Below are 16,796 nucleotides of genomic sequence, written 5' to 3' on the forward strand. Positions count from 1 at the left end.
ACCAAACTAAGAGCATGGCAATACAAATCAATTGGCAATACAAATGTCAATTACTACCGAGCTCTAGTCAGAAAGTATTTCAGCTTATATGGAAAGGTTGACAACTTGATAATACCCCAGTGGTTCTGCCTTGATCATAACAAACCGTCTCTCAATAGTTGCTCCTTTCCCAGTGATTGATGGCCCCACTCAGCTGATTGTGCGGGATGTGTCAGACACGGTGGCGTTCGTGGAGTGGACACCTCCCAAAGCCAAGATCGATCAGATTGTACTGCGTTATGGCCTCGTGGGAGGTGAGGGGCCACGGACCACCTTCCGCCTCCAGCCCACACTCAGCCAGTATTCACTGCAGGTGAGTGTGAGTGTGAGTGTGTGTGTGTGTGTGTGTGTGTGCGCACAATTCCTCATGTCCTGAAGTTACAGAACGTTTTTCTTTGGAGTGTGAGTTGACTTTGAGGTTATTTAATTGTCCTCACAACGTGTGTGTGTGTGCGTGCACACATTTGTCATGCTTATTAAATAATCTAATCTCCCAGTCCCCTTGCCTTCTGTGTCTAGAGATAAAACAAAAACAAAGGGGAAAATCCATGCAAAAGATTAGGTGGACTAAACCGCCGCTGTTGTTTTCTTGCCGCCTCAGGTTCTGCGCCCTGGCTCTCGTTACGAAGTGTCGGTCAGAGGATTGAGGAAAGGAAACGAGAGCGGATCCATTTCCACTGAGTTCATAACCGGTGAGGTCTGACAGCGAGCAGATGTGGTGATAGTGGTTGTGGGTGGGTGTGTGTGTGTGAGAGAGAGTGTGTGTGTTTGTGTGTGACTGTGCAGGGCCTACTTCTATAAAAAGAACACTAAATGACATATGGCCCATAGCACACCTTACAGTTTGTGATACGGTAGATACCACCTGTTCAATGGGATTTTTTGTCTCCTATAAAGTTTGTGCATAAGAAAGTATTTGTGAAAACATCATCCTCATTTGTTTTCAGTGCAAACAGCTAAATCAAAATGAGTTTGTTTTCAACTACAACCAAGATTAAAATGTACTAAATTGTCCACTTCAACATTTTTAAACTGAAGTAGGATCTTCTTGATACCTGATGATAGCCTGTTGTAGTTTTAATCATCGCAGATACAGATTCACTCAAGTAAAGGACAGACTGCTAGGAACTGTGTCTGTATCTGTTCAAACTGCTGACGTTTGCTTGTTCACAATCCCTGAGAATTGGTCTCAGTGTCCCCAACATTGTCAGCTTTATCGTTCTTCTCAGAAATTGATGCCCCCAAGAACCTGCGGCTCGTGTCCAAGACCTCCACCGCCCTCGAGCTCGAATGGGATAACAGTGAAGCAGAGGTAATTAGACATGAGCTGAATATTCATCCTCCTTTATTTTTGGAGCTTAGGATTTTACATGTAACACATGAGCGCACTGATTGATGAATGTATTAAACTGAATGGTCTGATAGGAACATTCAATTTGGTAAAAAATCTAAATTCTTCTTCCACCACTTGAAGCTTCTCATGCTAATCCTCTCAAAATAGGACTCTCCTTAGAGATGTGGGTTTTAAATGTTGTGGATTAAACTGAAAATCACCAAGCATATGCCAATGATGTCAGTTTTGTAAAGTTTTGATAGTTAATCGTCGGGCCCCTGACCTTACCGCCCTGTTGTCACAAACAGGTGGGTCTGCCTCCGTCTGCTTTAGGAGTGTCAATAATGAAAAAGATAAAAAGACCCCAGTGGACACAAGTGATCGCTGAATGTTTCACTCGGAATTCACATGTAGTAAATCATGATGTTTCACTCAGTAGTTCCAGTGGTATTTGCAGGGCTCACTAACTACACACCCAGACTTACAAAGCCAGTCCGCCCTGATGCCTTTTAGCACTGCAAATTTATTCAGCCTCATGATTCTGCAAAGTGTTGACAGAGAGCCAAATATCCTCCTGGGCCAATAGTTAGACTTAACTGTTTATTTTATCAGCCATCAGCAAAGCAGGATAAAGACACAAGCTGTTAAGGAGACACTGCACATTTTTATATTTTCCCTTAGCTCTTAACTAAATGATATGACTGTTCTTTGATGAAACAAATTGAAACTTAATAAATCCCATTTATTAACTATGGGTTGATTTGGCTCATAACACCACCTAGTGTTTCAAACTATGTGTCTTTCAGCTTTTAAGACCAATGCTTGCATATGCTAACTGTGTTGGAAGTCTCTACATAATGACATTTACAGTATATAAATGAGAAAAGGAAAACGCACTCTCATCAACTTAACCCCTGAACCAACCAGCCCCTCGGCTTTCTCTGTCTCACACAAACACACAGACCATTTGATGAACATAGTCTTGGCCGCCGGGAATCTGCAGAGGCGTAAAGCCTCTACTTCCTCTGCTATATGACATTTCTGAAGAAAAAGAGTGCGTACTGCTACTGGGGTCCTAAACACCCCGGATAACTTAGGCCCTGTACACACCTGGTATTTAAATCTATCCTGACAGATCCGATCCCAAGTGGCCAGCGCTAAGTACGTGTTCACACCTGGCATTAAAAGGCTTCCTGAATGTGTCTCCTGTGACCGCATGTGATCGGATCTCACCTCCCCGCTCGACATGCAAATGAACGCGTCTGTCAACAATGTTGTTTTGACCCAGTCTGAGTTTACAGATTACATTACATGTAATTTGTCCAAAGCGACCTACATTTTTAGTACACGCAGCATTTCTGAGGGGCCATTTTAGGGGTTCAGTATCTTGCCAAGGACACTTATGCATGCAGATGGGAAAGAGTGGGATTCGAACCAGCAACCTTCTTGTTGCAGAACACCCGCTCTATCCCTTAGGCCACGCTCTACCCAGATGCTTCCAATGTCACTCTCGGTCGCCATTAGAGAGAGAGGCGTCAGGAAGCTCTGAATGAATCTCATTCAACTGCAGTACAGAAAGATTGCAACAATTTAAAAAAAAGTATAAATCATGATGTCGTGGTCCGTGTTGATGTTTTGGTGCTGAAAATTGAGATCGGATAACAAAAATTGATATTTTAAAACCAGTTTTGTACGCGGCTTAAACTTAAGCAAGCTAATTTGAAGAGACTAATGAGTGTATTTACGATGTCTGCATGTGTTTCTGAAATTCCAGGGAGAGGCACTCGAGCAAAAACTTGGAGTTACTCTTTAAACAGTGTTCATTTATAACTGTTTACATGTGTGTGTTTGAATGAAGGTGGAGGGCTACCAGGTGGTGTACAGCACGTTAGCAGGAGAACAGTATGATAAAGTCATCGTGCCACGTAATGAGGGAGCCACCTCAAAGACTACTCTCACAGGTGAGTTGGTCTTTCTTTCATTTACTTTGGTTTGTCGTCACTTCTCCTCGAGTCATATATTGTGTTGCATGTGTTGTGAAAAAGCCAGGTGGGGCCGGTTTTACATTGCAGGATTATCTCCAAGACTAACACATGTCTGACGCCCTCCAGACTGTATCTTTAGAAATCCTTGTTGCCCTGCGGGTGTATTGAAAGGCTGTCAGAGAGGAGGGGTCAGCCTGGATGTTTTTCCTGAAAGGCCACGGTGCTGGAAAGGGCATGGCCGGCATGAGAATAGAAGCTAAAGGTCCTCGTGTCATTCTGTTCAGCCCCTGCAATCAATGTTCTCTCTCACCTCATTTCTTCTCCGGGGCTCTCCCTGACTTTCCCCTCTAATAATCTCTGTCACTCTTGCTTATTTCTCATCGCTCATGTCTTCATCTCCATTTCCTGTAGCTTGAGCTCACCGTGGACGCTCTGAATTGATTTGAAACTGATCAATTATGCAGTGGGCAAAAAGAAACAGTATTTTTTCACAAATCATACCGATGTACATCTACATTTGCCAAGAAATCATCGCCGATGTAGAGCTAATTGGGCTGATATGAAAAAAACAACTAATTGACATGCAGCTTGTGGGAGGAGGCGAGCGTGAAGCGAGGCAGTGTGATGTTGCTTCTTGCTTTATTCTGCACGGAGCCAGTAACCGCTTCTCTCTCTGTGCCTCAGACCTGCTGCCAGGCACCGAGTACGGCATCGGCATCTCCGCCATGAAAGGCAGCAACCAGAGTACACCGGCAACAATGAACGCCAGGACCAGTGAGTGAAATGCTGTTTATGCAACACTGTATAAATCCACTCATCCACTCATGCATGTAAGAAAAAGTGAGTGAAACACAGCAGCATTGCACTGGAAATCACAGCATCACAGCAGGTTAGTTTGCAGGCCCATTTATCACTGTATGTGTAATTCACAGCTTGTGCTGTGGGTCAACGCTCCTGTTCCAGCCATTAAAATCCGTTTTAGTGGAATTAAGCAAAACTTTGGCAAGACTTTGTAGCATTTTCGGGCGCTGTGTGACTGTTTTATGTGTCCGGCTCTGGTCAAAGTTCCCATTACAGCATTTTAAAGCAGTAATAATGCATACTCTCTTGCTAATGGCCCTCTCTATACCTCAGTGCTTGATCGGCAATTTGAATTTTTATTGTGATTTGAGTTGTTTAGCTTTAAGAGAAAAAAGATCCCATTTCGCCCTCTGTTAAAAATGTTAGCGTAAGGAGGTGCTTCACTGCTCTCACCCATCACATCCACTGCAAAGCACATCTTTCCTCCGGTTGCAGTTATTCTAATGGCATGAAGGTGTTTTGCACTTTGCAAAATTACACCTCCATTTGCCTTACGAGCAAACTCTCTCAACGTCACCGTTCTCTGCACTTCATATGAACTTTTAAAACGCACTAGATCTGCCACACTTTTCTCAAATAGCTTTAAATAGCATGATTACACCTGCGCACGGTTGTGCTCATGTTACAATAAGCGTTAGTTGTTGAAAGCTTGAAGTTTCTCCTTTCCCCGAAACTCCATTTGACAGGGAGCTGGAGTTCCTGGCAAACAATGCAGCTGAAGATTCGATGTGAATTAAACAAATGGTGATTCAGTGGGCAAACAGCTGCAGGATGGAAAGAGTTTAATTTAATACACTCAACCTTTCTTTATCTGTCAGGTTTTGCCTCTAGGTTTTATTTGTGAATTAAAATGTTTGAAACACAGTTTATTGTCATCAAATCAATAATAATTAATTTAGCACGTTTAGGAAAACATGTGCCATAAAGGATAAAAAAATTAAAAAAAATCATTCACAAGACATTTGACCTGTCAGACTGCGTAATTTGCCTTGTTTGTCTGTAAAAGCTCATTCTCCATTCATACAGTGGATGTGCTCATGCTCTGATATAATGCTGATGTCCACCTTCTAGGTCTGGACGTGCCCATGGACTTAACTGTGACGGCGTCAACAGACAACACCATCACTCTGGTGTGGGGCGTGGTCCAGGGTCCAATCGACCACTACAAAGTCACCTTCACTTCCTCCTCTGGCGTCACCACAGAGGTAAAGCAGAGAAGAACATTAAATGGATAATAGGATATAAAACGCAGCACCTATAAGCTGCCTCACAGGGGTCTGCTGCACACTCACGCTATCACGTACTTGTCCTCAAAGGAGCCGACGAGGCTGTGACCTTGTGCAGTGAAGTCTTCTTAAAGTTAAATGTTGGTTTGACTGCTCCGTCTCGTTCCAGATGACGGTGCCTAAAGATGTGACCACCACCACCCTGACCGACCTCGAGCCCGGGACAGAGTACACCATCACCGTCGCCGCGAGAAGAGGCCGACAGCAGAGCACTGCAGCGACCATAGACGCCTTCACAGGTGAAGACAACGCTTCCATTTTATTTCACAGAAAAACTAACAGTGACACTTTTGTGCAAATTAAATTATTGGAAGCATCCATACAAGATTAAGTTAGTTCACCCATTAGGATCTAGGACACCAAATAAAAACACACTGTAAAACCTATGCATAGGTTGAAAACAGCCTCAGGGTTTTCTGAAGAGATCACAGAACAGCCAACCTTTACAAAAACTTTCATTTCTCAACCTCTGAAGCAGATAAATGTGAATACAAGCATTTGATAGCTTCAGCATTTTAGCTTTAATTTTAAATCATTGCCTTTCCCTTTAACTTAGCGAACTTTCACGGATAAAGCTGTCTTTTGCCGAGATTACCCCGTTCTCCCTCTGCCTTTTCATCAAACATTTCTTTTACTGACTGAGCCTCGGTCAGATTTCGTTGTTGTTTTCATCAGGGGTTTTGTCAGTGAAACACTGCAATCTGCTGCACTATCACTCCCCTCGATTGGATCTGTCAGCCATTGTCAGTCACATGACTTCAAAACGATCACAATGTCTCATCTGGCTCTGAAGGGAGAAGCACACCGATGTTGCACCTGGTCTTTATAAGTGATTGTGAGGCATCATCTCTAAATGGAGGATATATGAAAGTGAGATAATTTCCTTTCAAACCCAAACACTCGCAGAACAGTTTTCTCAGTTATCCAAAAAATTACGTTACTGAGTGTTCCAGATAAAGACAGGAAAGGTCAACCTGTTACTGCACAGAGCTCAGGAAGTGTTTGAACAAAACGGGCGTTTGACTGGAGTTAAAAGGTGAATATAATGAGCGGCACGTATAAGGCGAGTGAGAAAAATGGAGAACCTCAAAAGACTTTCGAGAATCAATGGGGCGGTGGTGATTTAGTGAAGTCGGCTAATGAGCCTGCTACAAACGTCGGCTAATTCCACCTCTGTGTTGCATCGAGGTGTGTGTGTGTGTCTGTTGCAGCAACAGTTTCCCCGTCACACTTTACAATGTCTCAATCACAACTTAGCTCTCTTCTCTCCAGACTTGTGTCTACCGGGCGATATGTCAGATCACTTGTCAGTCCGCTCAGCTCTGCTGGCCCTCTGTTTTTCTCACAGAGAACTTGATGGGATTTTCAAGTCGCACAAACAGCCGATGTCAGGATGATGGGCACTCGGCTACCTGCTGCCAGATTTGTCTCTTTTCTTCATCCCCTTTCATCATCATCAACTCCTCTCCTCTTCGTCGTGACTGGGAGGCAGCAGTCACCGCTTTAACCATCACAGCCATCATCAGTGCATTCATCCTGACTTGTTATCTTTGGCTTCCCTCAGTAACGCCATTCGAACCATCTGGAAAGGAGCGATGATAAAATGATAAGAGCGATAAAATGACAGATCGAGAGAATCGGGGGGGGGAAATAATTAATTACCTGTCATCTTCTCACCCACTTTTCACTTGGCCGCATTGGCAACATCTGTCTTCCTGTGCTCAAGTGAACTCACCATACGGGGGAAAGAAACAACATGTTGAATGATTCCAAGTTTGAACCCAAGTTATGAATCCCAGAATGCCCTCGGAGCACCTCTGTCTGACCCTCAGTTCTAATCAGAACTATTGCAGTTGTGTACATCACTCAAATAGCAACAGAGGATTGTTGATTTGTTGACTTATTCATTCATTCATATTAGTATTTTTCATTTCCCAGGCTTTATAGATGCAAAAAGCTAATTGAGTAGAAACAGGAAAACCTTTCATTAATTTTAGTGTATAAAGTGAATCCTTTTTTGTCACTTTCCAACTATCAACATGATCAATGCTTTTACTTTCTGGCAGTAGAAGTCCCATGTTTGTAGTCTCCATTTCCCATAATGCAACCTGTATGAAATAGCCCTGCAGGCTACAACAGCAGACATCTGGAATAATATCTGAATCATGCAGGGGAAAAAAGTCTGACATGGAAAGCTGACCTCAGTAACTTGATAATCATCTTTGGCATCAACATCATCATCATCATCATCATCATCATCATCATCCTCGAACTGTGCCATGAAACCCAAATGTGACATCACAGGAACCATGGACAATGGAACGTGATTCTCTGAAGGGCTGAACAGCATTTGCACATTTTCACCAGCATCACCACAGATCAGTCCATTTCAAACAGGCAGCTTTAGAACGGGCTTTGCAAATATCAATTCTGCAAATGACTTGTCATTATCACCGTGAACGACCATGACAACATCATCACAACCACCATCACCATCACGGCCATCACACGACACCAACGATTACTCTTCCCTTCCTCCTCTGCCACATTTAATCCATGTTTGTCATTTCTCTCGACGGCTCCATCGGTGCAGTGTTTGGCTGAGTGTCTTCTTCTTGTGCTTATGTGACACTTCTTCTACCAGCTCTCCGCACAAGGACACACACGTACAGCACCAGCATGGGGTTTATGAGACACAGTTTTCTGCTGACTGCACGGGTCGGTAATGCACTAAATTGGAATGAGAATAATAAAAGGTGCTAAAGAACCTAAACTCGGGTCGGTGAAAACAATCCAGGTTGTAAGGGATGACTCCAGGAGGAACAAGAAGTCGGTGATACATCAACACATGACTAATTACACTGACGTCCTGCTGTGTCAGCTGCTGCATTGGTTCATATTCTTCATATTCATCATCTTCATCATCATCGTCTTCTGTCCAAGTCAACACTATCTACTATATCATCATTATTCCAAATCTTTTTAATCCTCATCCCGGACTCATTAGTTTTCCTTCTTTCTATTTTTTTCTTGGACTATTTTGGTCCTTGTCTGTCTCTCACCTGCTCCATCAAGATCCCGCCCCAGGCTAATTTTCTCAACTGTATTTTTAATGATCTACTAAACCATCCAGAGCTGCTTCCATCTATCACCAGCTCTCTTTTTTATCATCTCCATAACGGTGGCTGGTTGTTTTTCTTTTTTTCCTGGCTTTGCACCCGTCCTTGAAAAAACTCTCTGATGACCACTTGTCCCTCCAGGAATCAGACCCGTCACGCACCTCTACCTGTCCGAGGTGACTTCAGACTCTGTGTCGGTGGCGTGGAGCGCCCCGGCGCCGCCCGCCACCTTCTTCATCCTGAGCTACAGCTCCGCCGACGGGACTGACACCTCTAAGGTGACGCTGGACGGCTCCAAGACAAGGTCGCTGGTCCAGGGTCTGCTGCCGTCCACTCCGTACACCGTCAGTCTGATCACGATTCAGGGGGAGGTTACCTCTGAGCCCATTACAGCATCACTCACTACAGGTGAGCTACTCGAAGTCATGGAGGAGTGGCGTCTAAGGTTTGACACTGATGAAGGCAGATAAACATGAGCAGCTCAAAGGTCAGAGTTTGTGTGAGCGCTGAGCAAAGGGTTATGCATCCTTGCTTCACATGTCTCCATGAAGGCCAGCGTGCATGGAGTTCTCTTTACATGCAAACCTATTATGAGATCAAGTTTATGTCATGATGTGAAGATTTATTTACTAGTATGTTTGTTCTATGTCAGAAAATAGCTCAATCTATCACAGTTTTTATTAGTTTAAAAAAAGTAATTTCCTTTGGCTGCAAATAATGTATGTTTTGTGCTTGTATAATGACTTTTAACAGTACTTGACATATCAAAAATGTGTTATTATCATTCATTATTATTTTATGATCAACGGACAAATTAGTTGACCAATCACCATTAATGAAAGGATTGCACTTTGAGGGGGTTTAATCTGATGGCACATGATCATCCCTAATTCAGTTAGGATTAGGTTAGGGGATTTGTTTAGAATATTATTTTGTCTTCTTTGTATGAAAGTAGTGAATGAGCATGTGTGAGGTAAAGCGAGAAGGTGGAAGATGAGGAGAAATCTGTGTAAGAAATGGAAATACAGAGCGATTACAGATCAAATATGCCTTTGCAAAATGCTGTGTGAGCATTTCATTTGCACAGAGCCACAGCAGAATGAGTTTTGCAATTAGACGTCTGCCTCACAGGTTTTTATTTTCTTCTTGTTTTTCTTCTCCGGATATAGAGACGCTGCACAAACAGTCCCAGCTGGTTTTTCTTCTTCTTTTGTCACGCATATGAAACTTGAGTCAACTGCCGGTCTGAATAATGATCCAGTGTTTAGTTTAAACTCAAATACGCTGTTTTAACTGTGGATAATATTTGTGTCTGAAGTGCAGATAAATGGCGCTCTACTAAAGGGAAGGACGTAGAGAAGGAGAAAGCAGAGAGAGAGAAAGGACAGACTCAATGTGAAGGCTTAAACTGTTTCTGTACAATTTAGTGCAGGAGCTGGAGTCGGCGTCTGTTGTTACTAAGATGCGTTTCCATCTACACAGTTGAATTAAATCTGTTAAGTCCCTTTCTTTCATATTCTCTGTTTGTTTTTTCATTTTTTAGTTTCTTGTTTTTCCTCCAATTACAAAGATCCTTCACACATTCCTCCTACTTTTGCTTTCAAATATAAAATAAGACACGACTGTCGAGAAGCAATCCCAGAAATGGTTCTTCCCATTACGAGCGTGCTGTTCTCATCTGGGAAGAGGGAGAATGAGAAGAGGGTCATGTTTTAACGTCCCGGAGAAATAGACAATGAAAAGACTTTTCCTAGAAAGAGGGACAAAACATATATATCTTCAAAAGGGAAAGTGAGATGACTGAAGAAAACGGTGAAAAGAGGGAAGTCAGCGTTGAACAATAGAGACGTTACCTTGGCATCAGTGCCAGTGCCACCTGCGTGCTGTCATCTGAATTTTGTGCCAGACTTTGGCAGCATCTCTCTCTCTCTCTCTCTCTCTCTCTCTCTCTCTCTCTCTCTCTCTCTCTCTCTCTCTCCCCCCCCCCCTCTCTCCCTCTCCCTCTTTACATTCACCCACACACACGCTGATAAGCAGATTTGCAGGGTGAAATTGGATGGGGCTTTTGAGACAGATGTACAGAGTTTCAGACACCTGTCTTTAGGCTGTGGTAATTTTGGCGTCTCACTTTGATCCAGCATGTTTGGACGTAAGCGATGAAGATGAGAGGCTGTTCTCTGGTTTCCCTTGTTAAATCAGGGGGGGTTTTTAGAATTACATTTGCTGTGTCATTTGAAACATGCTGCTTTCATACAGGTTTTAATCACAGCGATGAGTTTATTCCTCTGCCAAGGAGGTTGTGTTTTCATCTGAGTCGGTTTGTTGGTAGGATTACACAAAAACTCAGGGACAGATTGGGTCGAGGAGGCGGTAGAGGTTATTTTGTTTCACTTTCTGTAACATTACGAGATGATATTTTAAATTTTTCAGCATTTCCGTATTTTCAATAAATCCAATGAACTTGGGACTGGTTACTTTACATTAAAAAAATATTATTCTGGTAATCCCTGAAAACACTCTGACTCAGTGTATTACATAAATAAAAGTTAAGCTTGGTGCACATCCAAATAAAAATGAATCAAGTGAATGTAAATTTGGTTTCATAAGGAAACTCTTTGGCCTTGATGGAGGAATGGGCTCTATTCAGTGCCCGTCTAGTTTTATATTGGTGTAAATGTATTTGGTGTAAACAAAGTCTGATTCGTAAAGGCCACATTCATATATTGGCAGACACAGAGGAAAGTGAATTGAGACCTCCTACAAAGACACAGTAACAGTAGTAGAGTTCTCTGAAAGCATTATTATATAACCTACACTAAACCTCATGAGCAAATAACATTTTCAGCCATTACTCTTTGGTGCCACGTTTAAGACTGGGAAAGACAGAGTGTGGTAGGTTTACATGTTTCTCCCGTTGTCAAGGACCTCGTTTGCTCATGTTGCGTTCAGCAAAACCTGTGCAAACCTTTGTTCTTTTAGGTTTATGCAGCTGGATTTCCTCCGGAGTATCTTTTGATCGTTGCAATATAAATTCACATTTGCACTAAATTGAATTTTCATCCACAGAACAAGGACAGCTCTGTTTATATAGCTGTAATGAAGATGAGATAAAGAATTAGCTTTACGAGGATTAGTGCAGTATTGTTGCTTTCGAGGGCACCGTTTGCCTTTTAGATGTCTATGTAAATTCCCGAACTTGCTTTAATTATAAACCAAAAAATATGCTCCTACTGTACCTCCGGGATCAGAATAAACTGACTGATTGAATATATGTTGTATCAAAGACCATATTCACCACACAATAACATGTCTTTACCTTACTCACATCACTCAGGACTAGACCCACCAAAGGAGGTGACGGTGTCGGAGGTGACTGAAGACGCAGTGACCATCTCTTGGATCAAACCACTGGCTCCATTTGAATACTACAAGCTCTCCTACCAGTCGGCCAAAGGTAGCGCAGTCTTCACCATGATAATTGTCTTAGCTGCATGTTATTAAGAAAGTTTTTATTATTTCAACATATACCTGGCACACGGCTTATACTTGTCACAGCTAAGTGAACATGGCATTTGCTGTAGCGGTCTCTCTGGTGCGAGATATGTCGTAGCAGAGCGCCCTGCTCCACGCCCTGTTATATGCAATTAATTCTAACATTTTATCAGTGAAGTTTAATTAAAAATTATAATTAAAATATGGCTTTGATTAAATATTTACCCTGTGTACAACAATTGAGTGAGCAGTATAACTCCGTACATGAAGAAATGTGATGTCCTGATGCCGCTCTCTGGTGTCTCCCCCCCGCAGGTCGAGTGGACAGCGTGGTGATTGACAGTGATGTGACCAACTACACCTTGTCCAGTCTGTTTCCTGCTACGGAATATGAGATCAGTCTCAACGCTGTCAGAGCGAGTCAGGAGAGCAAAGTGGTCAGCACCTCCGTCTTTACAGGTGGGAGCTAATAATGAAACATTATTAGAACTTCATGATGGATGGTTTCATGGGAGAGGAGGGTTTTATCTTTTTCTTCTTTCAGTCTAAACCAATCAGCTGCAGCCTCCCACCATCATTTTCAGGGGACAATTTTTTGATTTTTGTGTTTTATTGAGGATTGAAGAAGTTTAAAAGTTGATATTGCAGCAACTTAGTGTTTCCGTGGCCATTTTTCATGAGCTGTTTTCTCATGTGAAGTCTGGATAGTGTCCAGATTTTCCCTTTCACACTGCAAACCACAGGAGATTTGTTCGGCTCAGCTTTTTTTTCACCAACTTTTTTTTGTTTTAGCCATGGCATGAGTTTGAGTTGAGTTTACAGGACATGACGCAGCAAGCAGTGTGGTAATCATCCAAAATGATGGATGAGGCTACAGAGTGATCTGTAATGATTCTGGTTTTGACGCCAGTTGCATGACTCCCTCTCACCTTAATTCTCTGGACAGTTGACAGGTGCTCTATTCAAACATGGGCTCTGGTTGGTACACTGGCTTTGTACTGTTGAGGGGCAGATGTTTGCCATGTAAAATGAATGAAGAATTCATCCCCCACCACTCGGGATAAATATCATTGTTGCTTTGTTGCAAAAAAATGTAATGTTTAAAAGACATTTCCAGAGCAGGCAAACAGCATCTGCTGAAAAGAACCAAGCTGGAGATGAGCAAAAAAAGCATAGTTCTGTAATTCATTTATTTCAGAATAGGCCTACACATATATTTTGTTCTCCTCTTCATAAGAGTTTGGTGTTTTCCTTTTTTGTAACAGGTAAAAATAGCAGTTAAATGTCAGCAGTTTTTTTTTTTGTCGTTCTATAATTTAATAAATGCAACAAACTATAGTTTTATATATATTGTAAAGCTATATATATATATCTTTATAACCTGTGTTATCAAATATGTTTTGCGGCTCCAGACAGATGTAATTTGGGGGAAGAAGGGGCAAAATGGCTCTTTCGATAGTAAAGGTTGCCTACCCCTGGTCTAAGCTAAGTGGAATACCCCGACCCCAACACCACCTTTCTAGTTTGCTTCAATCCCTGTCTACTACACCTTCAGACCTATTGTTGTTCCCATAACAATAACAACTCCACGTCGGGAGATTTGTGCTAAAAAGAGCAAAAGTCTCACACACGCACACACACACACACACACAGACCGACCGACATCAGACAAAATCTAAGGGTACAGCTGGCATTGCAGGAGGTGCAATCTTTGCTGCAGCAATAGATGAAACTGTCCAGTCCATGACCCAGTAATTGGTAACCCACTCCCAACTCCATCTCACTCTCATCCATCTCCCTCTGCTTTCCTGCCTTTGCTTATCTCCGTATCCCTTTTTCTCATTGTTATGACTCTCCATATCTCTCCCACTCTTTTTCTCCCTTCTCTTCCCTATCCTCCATCTTTCTGTCCACTGTCTATTTCCTCTCCATTTTTGCTATAATCTCCTGTTCCCTGCGTCTCGCTCCACCTGTCCCCCCCAATGCATCATTATAAGTGGAGAGTCTCCAGCTCTCTTGCTTTCAGACGCTTAACTTAAGTTGAGCAAAACATAAAACGTCACCTACACACACACATGCATGCTAATACGAGACGCTGTTCCTTCTCTGTAATAGAAAAGATTAACACGCCCCCCCCCCCCCCCCCCCCCCCCCCAGAGCTCTGTGTGTGCGTGTGCGTGCATGTGTGTGTTTGTGTGTGTGTGTGAAGGAACTGAGGAGAGCACAGAGCAGGGGAGATGAGAGCAGGCGGTGTGTTTGCATGCCAATGAGACCTGATTCACCGGCAGGTTCAAGACTCCAGTGAGAAAGAAGAAGCTCAGGGAGTTCCTTCTCCTCCCTTTCGCTCCCGTCTCTGTCTCGCTCTCTCTTTATTATCAGCTCCCTTTTCTAACAGTCCCAGTGTACTCACAATGAGCAGAGCCGTCGGGGCTGTAATAGCCTGAAAAGAACATAACTCCAGAGTCAAGCTTGTTAGGAACAGTAAATAACATTTTCCTCACGTCACACAATGCCCAACCAGGGACATTTTAATACCACTTTGAACAACGATACACAAACAAGGGATTGGAGGAATAATCCCACATGCCTGGTTAAGTATGTAATGACTCGAGTTGCTTCTTACTTCACTTCTTATTTAAGCAATTACTGTTAAAGGAGATGCAAAAATCATGATGCCATATTTTTGATTTTGCCAACACAGCAGGTAGATCAGCACTTTGATGAATATGGAAGGGCTGACACTAAATGGACCGAGTGAAGCCTGTTTAATGGATAATGACGCTGCTCATTAGCAAAAAGTCAGGACCCTCTTGGGAGGTATAAAACTTCCCAAAAATGAAAGTTGGAGAAAGACTGTTTAGGTCCATGCATGTCCCATAGTTATACACAGACATGTGGAAAGAAGATAGATAGTTTACTTTGTTAATATACACTTTAAAAATCACAATTAACAGTTGGTTAATTTAGACTTACATTACTCATGTCATGAAACAGCATCATGGGAGTTGTTGTCTTCACCACCATTCTCATAAATGAATAATGGTGATTCATTTTGAGTGATCGATACAAACAGTGGGAGGCAACAACATATCTAACAAAGAGCTAGTTAGACATTTTAATGAAGTCAGTAAACGACGACCTTATTGTGTCAACTAAATAAAACATGTGCCGAAGGAACATGTGGTCAGGGAGAGGCACTGGGAGAAGATGCAAAATAGAGACTGACAGTAAGAGGTTAATGTGAGACTGAGAAGAAACCAGTGAGGCTTGTTCAGACGTCATTTAAAGGAAGTGGACTCTTATTTTTTAGTCACACGTAACAAAAAAGCCAAAGAAACTGGCAACTATGACTTCTATTTATACAATGGCTAACAAGTGGTTCCTGAATACCTGTGGACAAAGGATAATACTAATGTTAACGCCATGTGCCCACTCAGAGAGAAAACCATCTTAACCCTGCACTTAAAAGCATAATTAATGCTCATTGATAAATGTGTAGTCAATTCCTTCTCCCTATGAGTCTACATAATGAACATTTATTTAATCAGGTTCAGCTGCTGAAAGTACCTGCTGGTTATGAATAATTATTGGTCATGTCTCACTTCTTTAATTCAAAGTTTTGGCATATCTACCTCCCCCGAGTGTTTATTCAGAATTTAAATCCAGCGTTAAAATCTCTTCCTGCAGCTTTGCAGCAGCGCCTCTCACGTTCATCAGACACAGTTATTCATGTGGCCGTGGTCCGCCTCTCATGAGCTCTGCTATTATATCACAAACTCGTCCAGTGCAGCTCTGGGGTTAATATGGAGGACACACTTACACACTGAAAACCGGGTGTTTTGCACGGTGAGGCATTATAATGAGAGCAGATGAGGTGATCGACCGGCGAGTGAAACAACCCTATGTGTCTGACTAACTGCACTGTCTACTGGTCTACATGATGACAGCAGACATAACACAACCCAGTCTGACCTCCTAGTGAACCAACACTGCTGCCTCTGAAGGACCGTACACAACAACGCACACACAGTCAGCGTGGAGCAGTTTTTTTTCTGTCGTCTTATTCAGACGTATTAACCGTCCCATCACTGCAACATCGCTCTGCAATTGTCCCCAATAAAATCAAGGGCAGATTTAAAGCTGTCAGCAGGCGTATAAACCCTATCAACATTTTATTTCATGAGTTAATCAAACTACGACACTGGAATGGCTCTCAGTAGAGCGCATATCTCCACCAAGGCCCGGCAGTCCCCTCGAATTCAATCAAGCTGCTCCAAGTCGTATGGACACCAGTTTATTGAAATCGATGTTTTATCCCCTGGGAAATCTGTGAAAAATTAAAAAATAAGCCAAGTTTCGGCCGGCTTGGTAAACTAACAAGTGCCGGCTACACTTTGAATATATGCAATTGATGCATCCCATCCCCTCCATTCAAAGATAAGCCCCCAAAACATATGAATGTGCACTGCCGACATTTCCGTGACTGGCTAACGTCTGGCTATCATCTCTAAATCAGCGTGAATGTGTCCCTGATAAGATAAAAAGTTTAAAGAACTTGCCAACTCTGACTTTAATGAAAGTGATAATTAAAAAATTTGTATCTGTCCCTTTTTCCGGATCTGCACCAAAATTTATAATTCAGTGGTCAGCAAGTAAATTACTGGTAAACAAACAAACCAAC

The 16,796-nt window shown here is 42.5% G+C and overlaps 1 protein-coding gene across 1 annotated transcript in view; it reads left to right on the forward strand.

Annotated features, from left to right (window-relative positions):
• The window catches only part of tnr (tenascin R (restrictin, janusin)), a 68,394-nt gene that overhangs the window by 19,588 nt on the left and 32,010 nt on the right, over positions 1-16,796 (forward strand). Inside the window, exons 10-19 of the mRNA XM_053437093.1 lie at positions 174-352; positions 641-731; positions 1,251-1,351; positions 3,231-3,333; positions 4,042-4,131; positions 5,290-5,423; positions 5,614-5,743; positions 8,765-9,031; positions 11,958-12,077; positions 12,431-12,574. Of these exons, the coding sequence (XP_053293068.1) occupies positions 174-352; positions 641-731; positions 1,251-1,351; positions 3,231-3,333; positions 4,042-4,131; positions 5,290-5,423; positions 5,614-5,743; positions 8,765-9,031; positions 11,958-12,077; positions 12,431-12,574 (1,359 nt within the window). The remainder of the gene's footprint in view (positions 1-173; positions 353-640; positions 732-1,250; positions 1,352-3,230; positions 3,334-4,041; positions 4,132-5,289; positions 5,424-5,613; positions 5,744-8,764; positions 9,032-11,957; positions 12,078-12,430; positions 12,575-16,796) is intronic.

Source organism: Pleuronectes platessa, chromosome 13, assembly GCF_947347685.1.
Source record: "Pleuronectes platessa chromosome 13, fPlePla1.1, whole genome shotgun sequence".
In the NCBI taxonomy this organism is placed as follows: Eukaryota; Metazoa; Chordata; class Actinopteri; order Pleuronectiformes; family Pleuronectidae; genus Pleuronectes; species Pleuronectes platessa.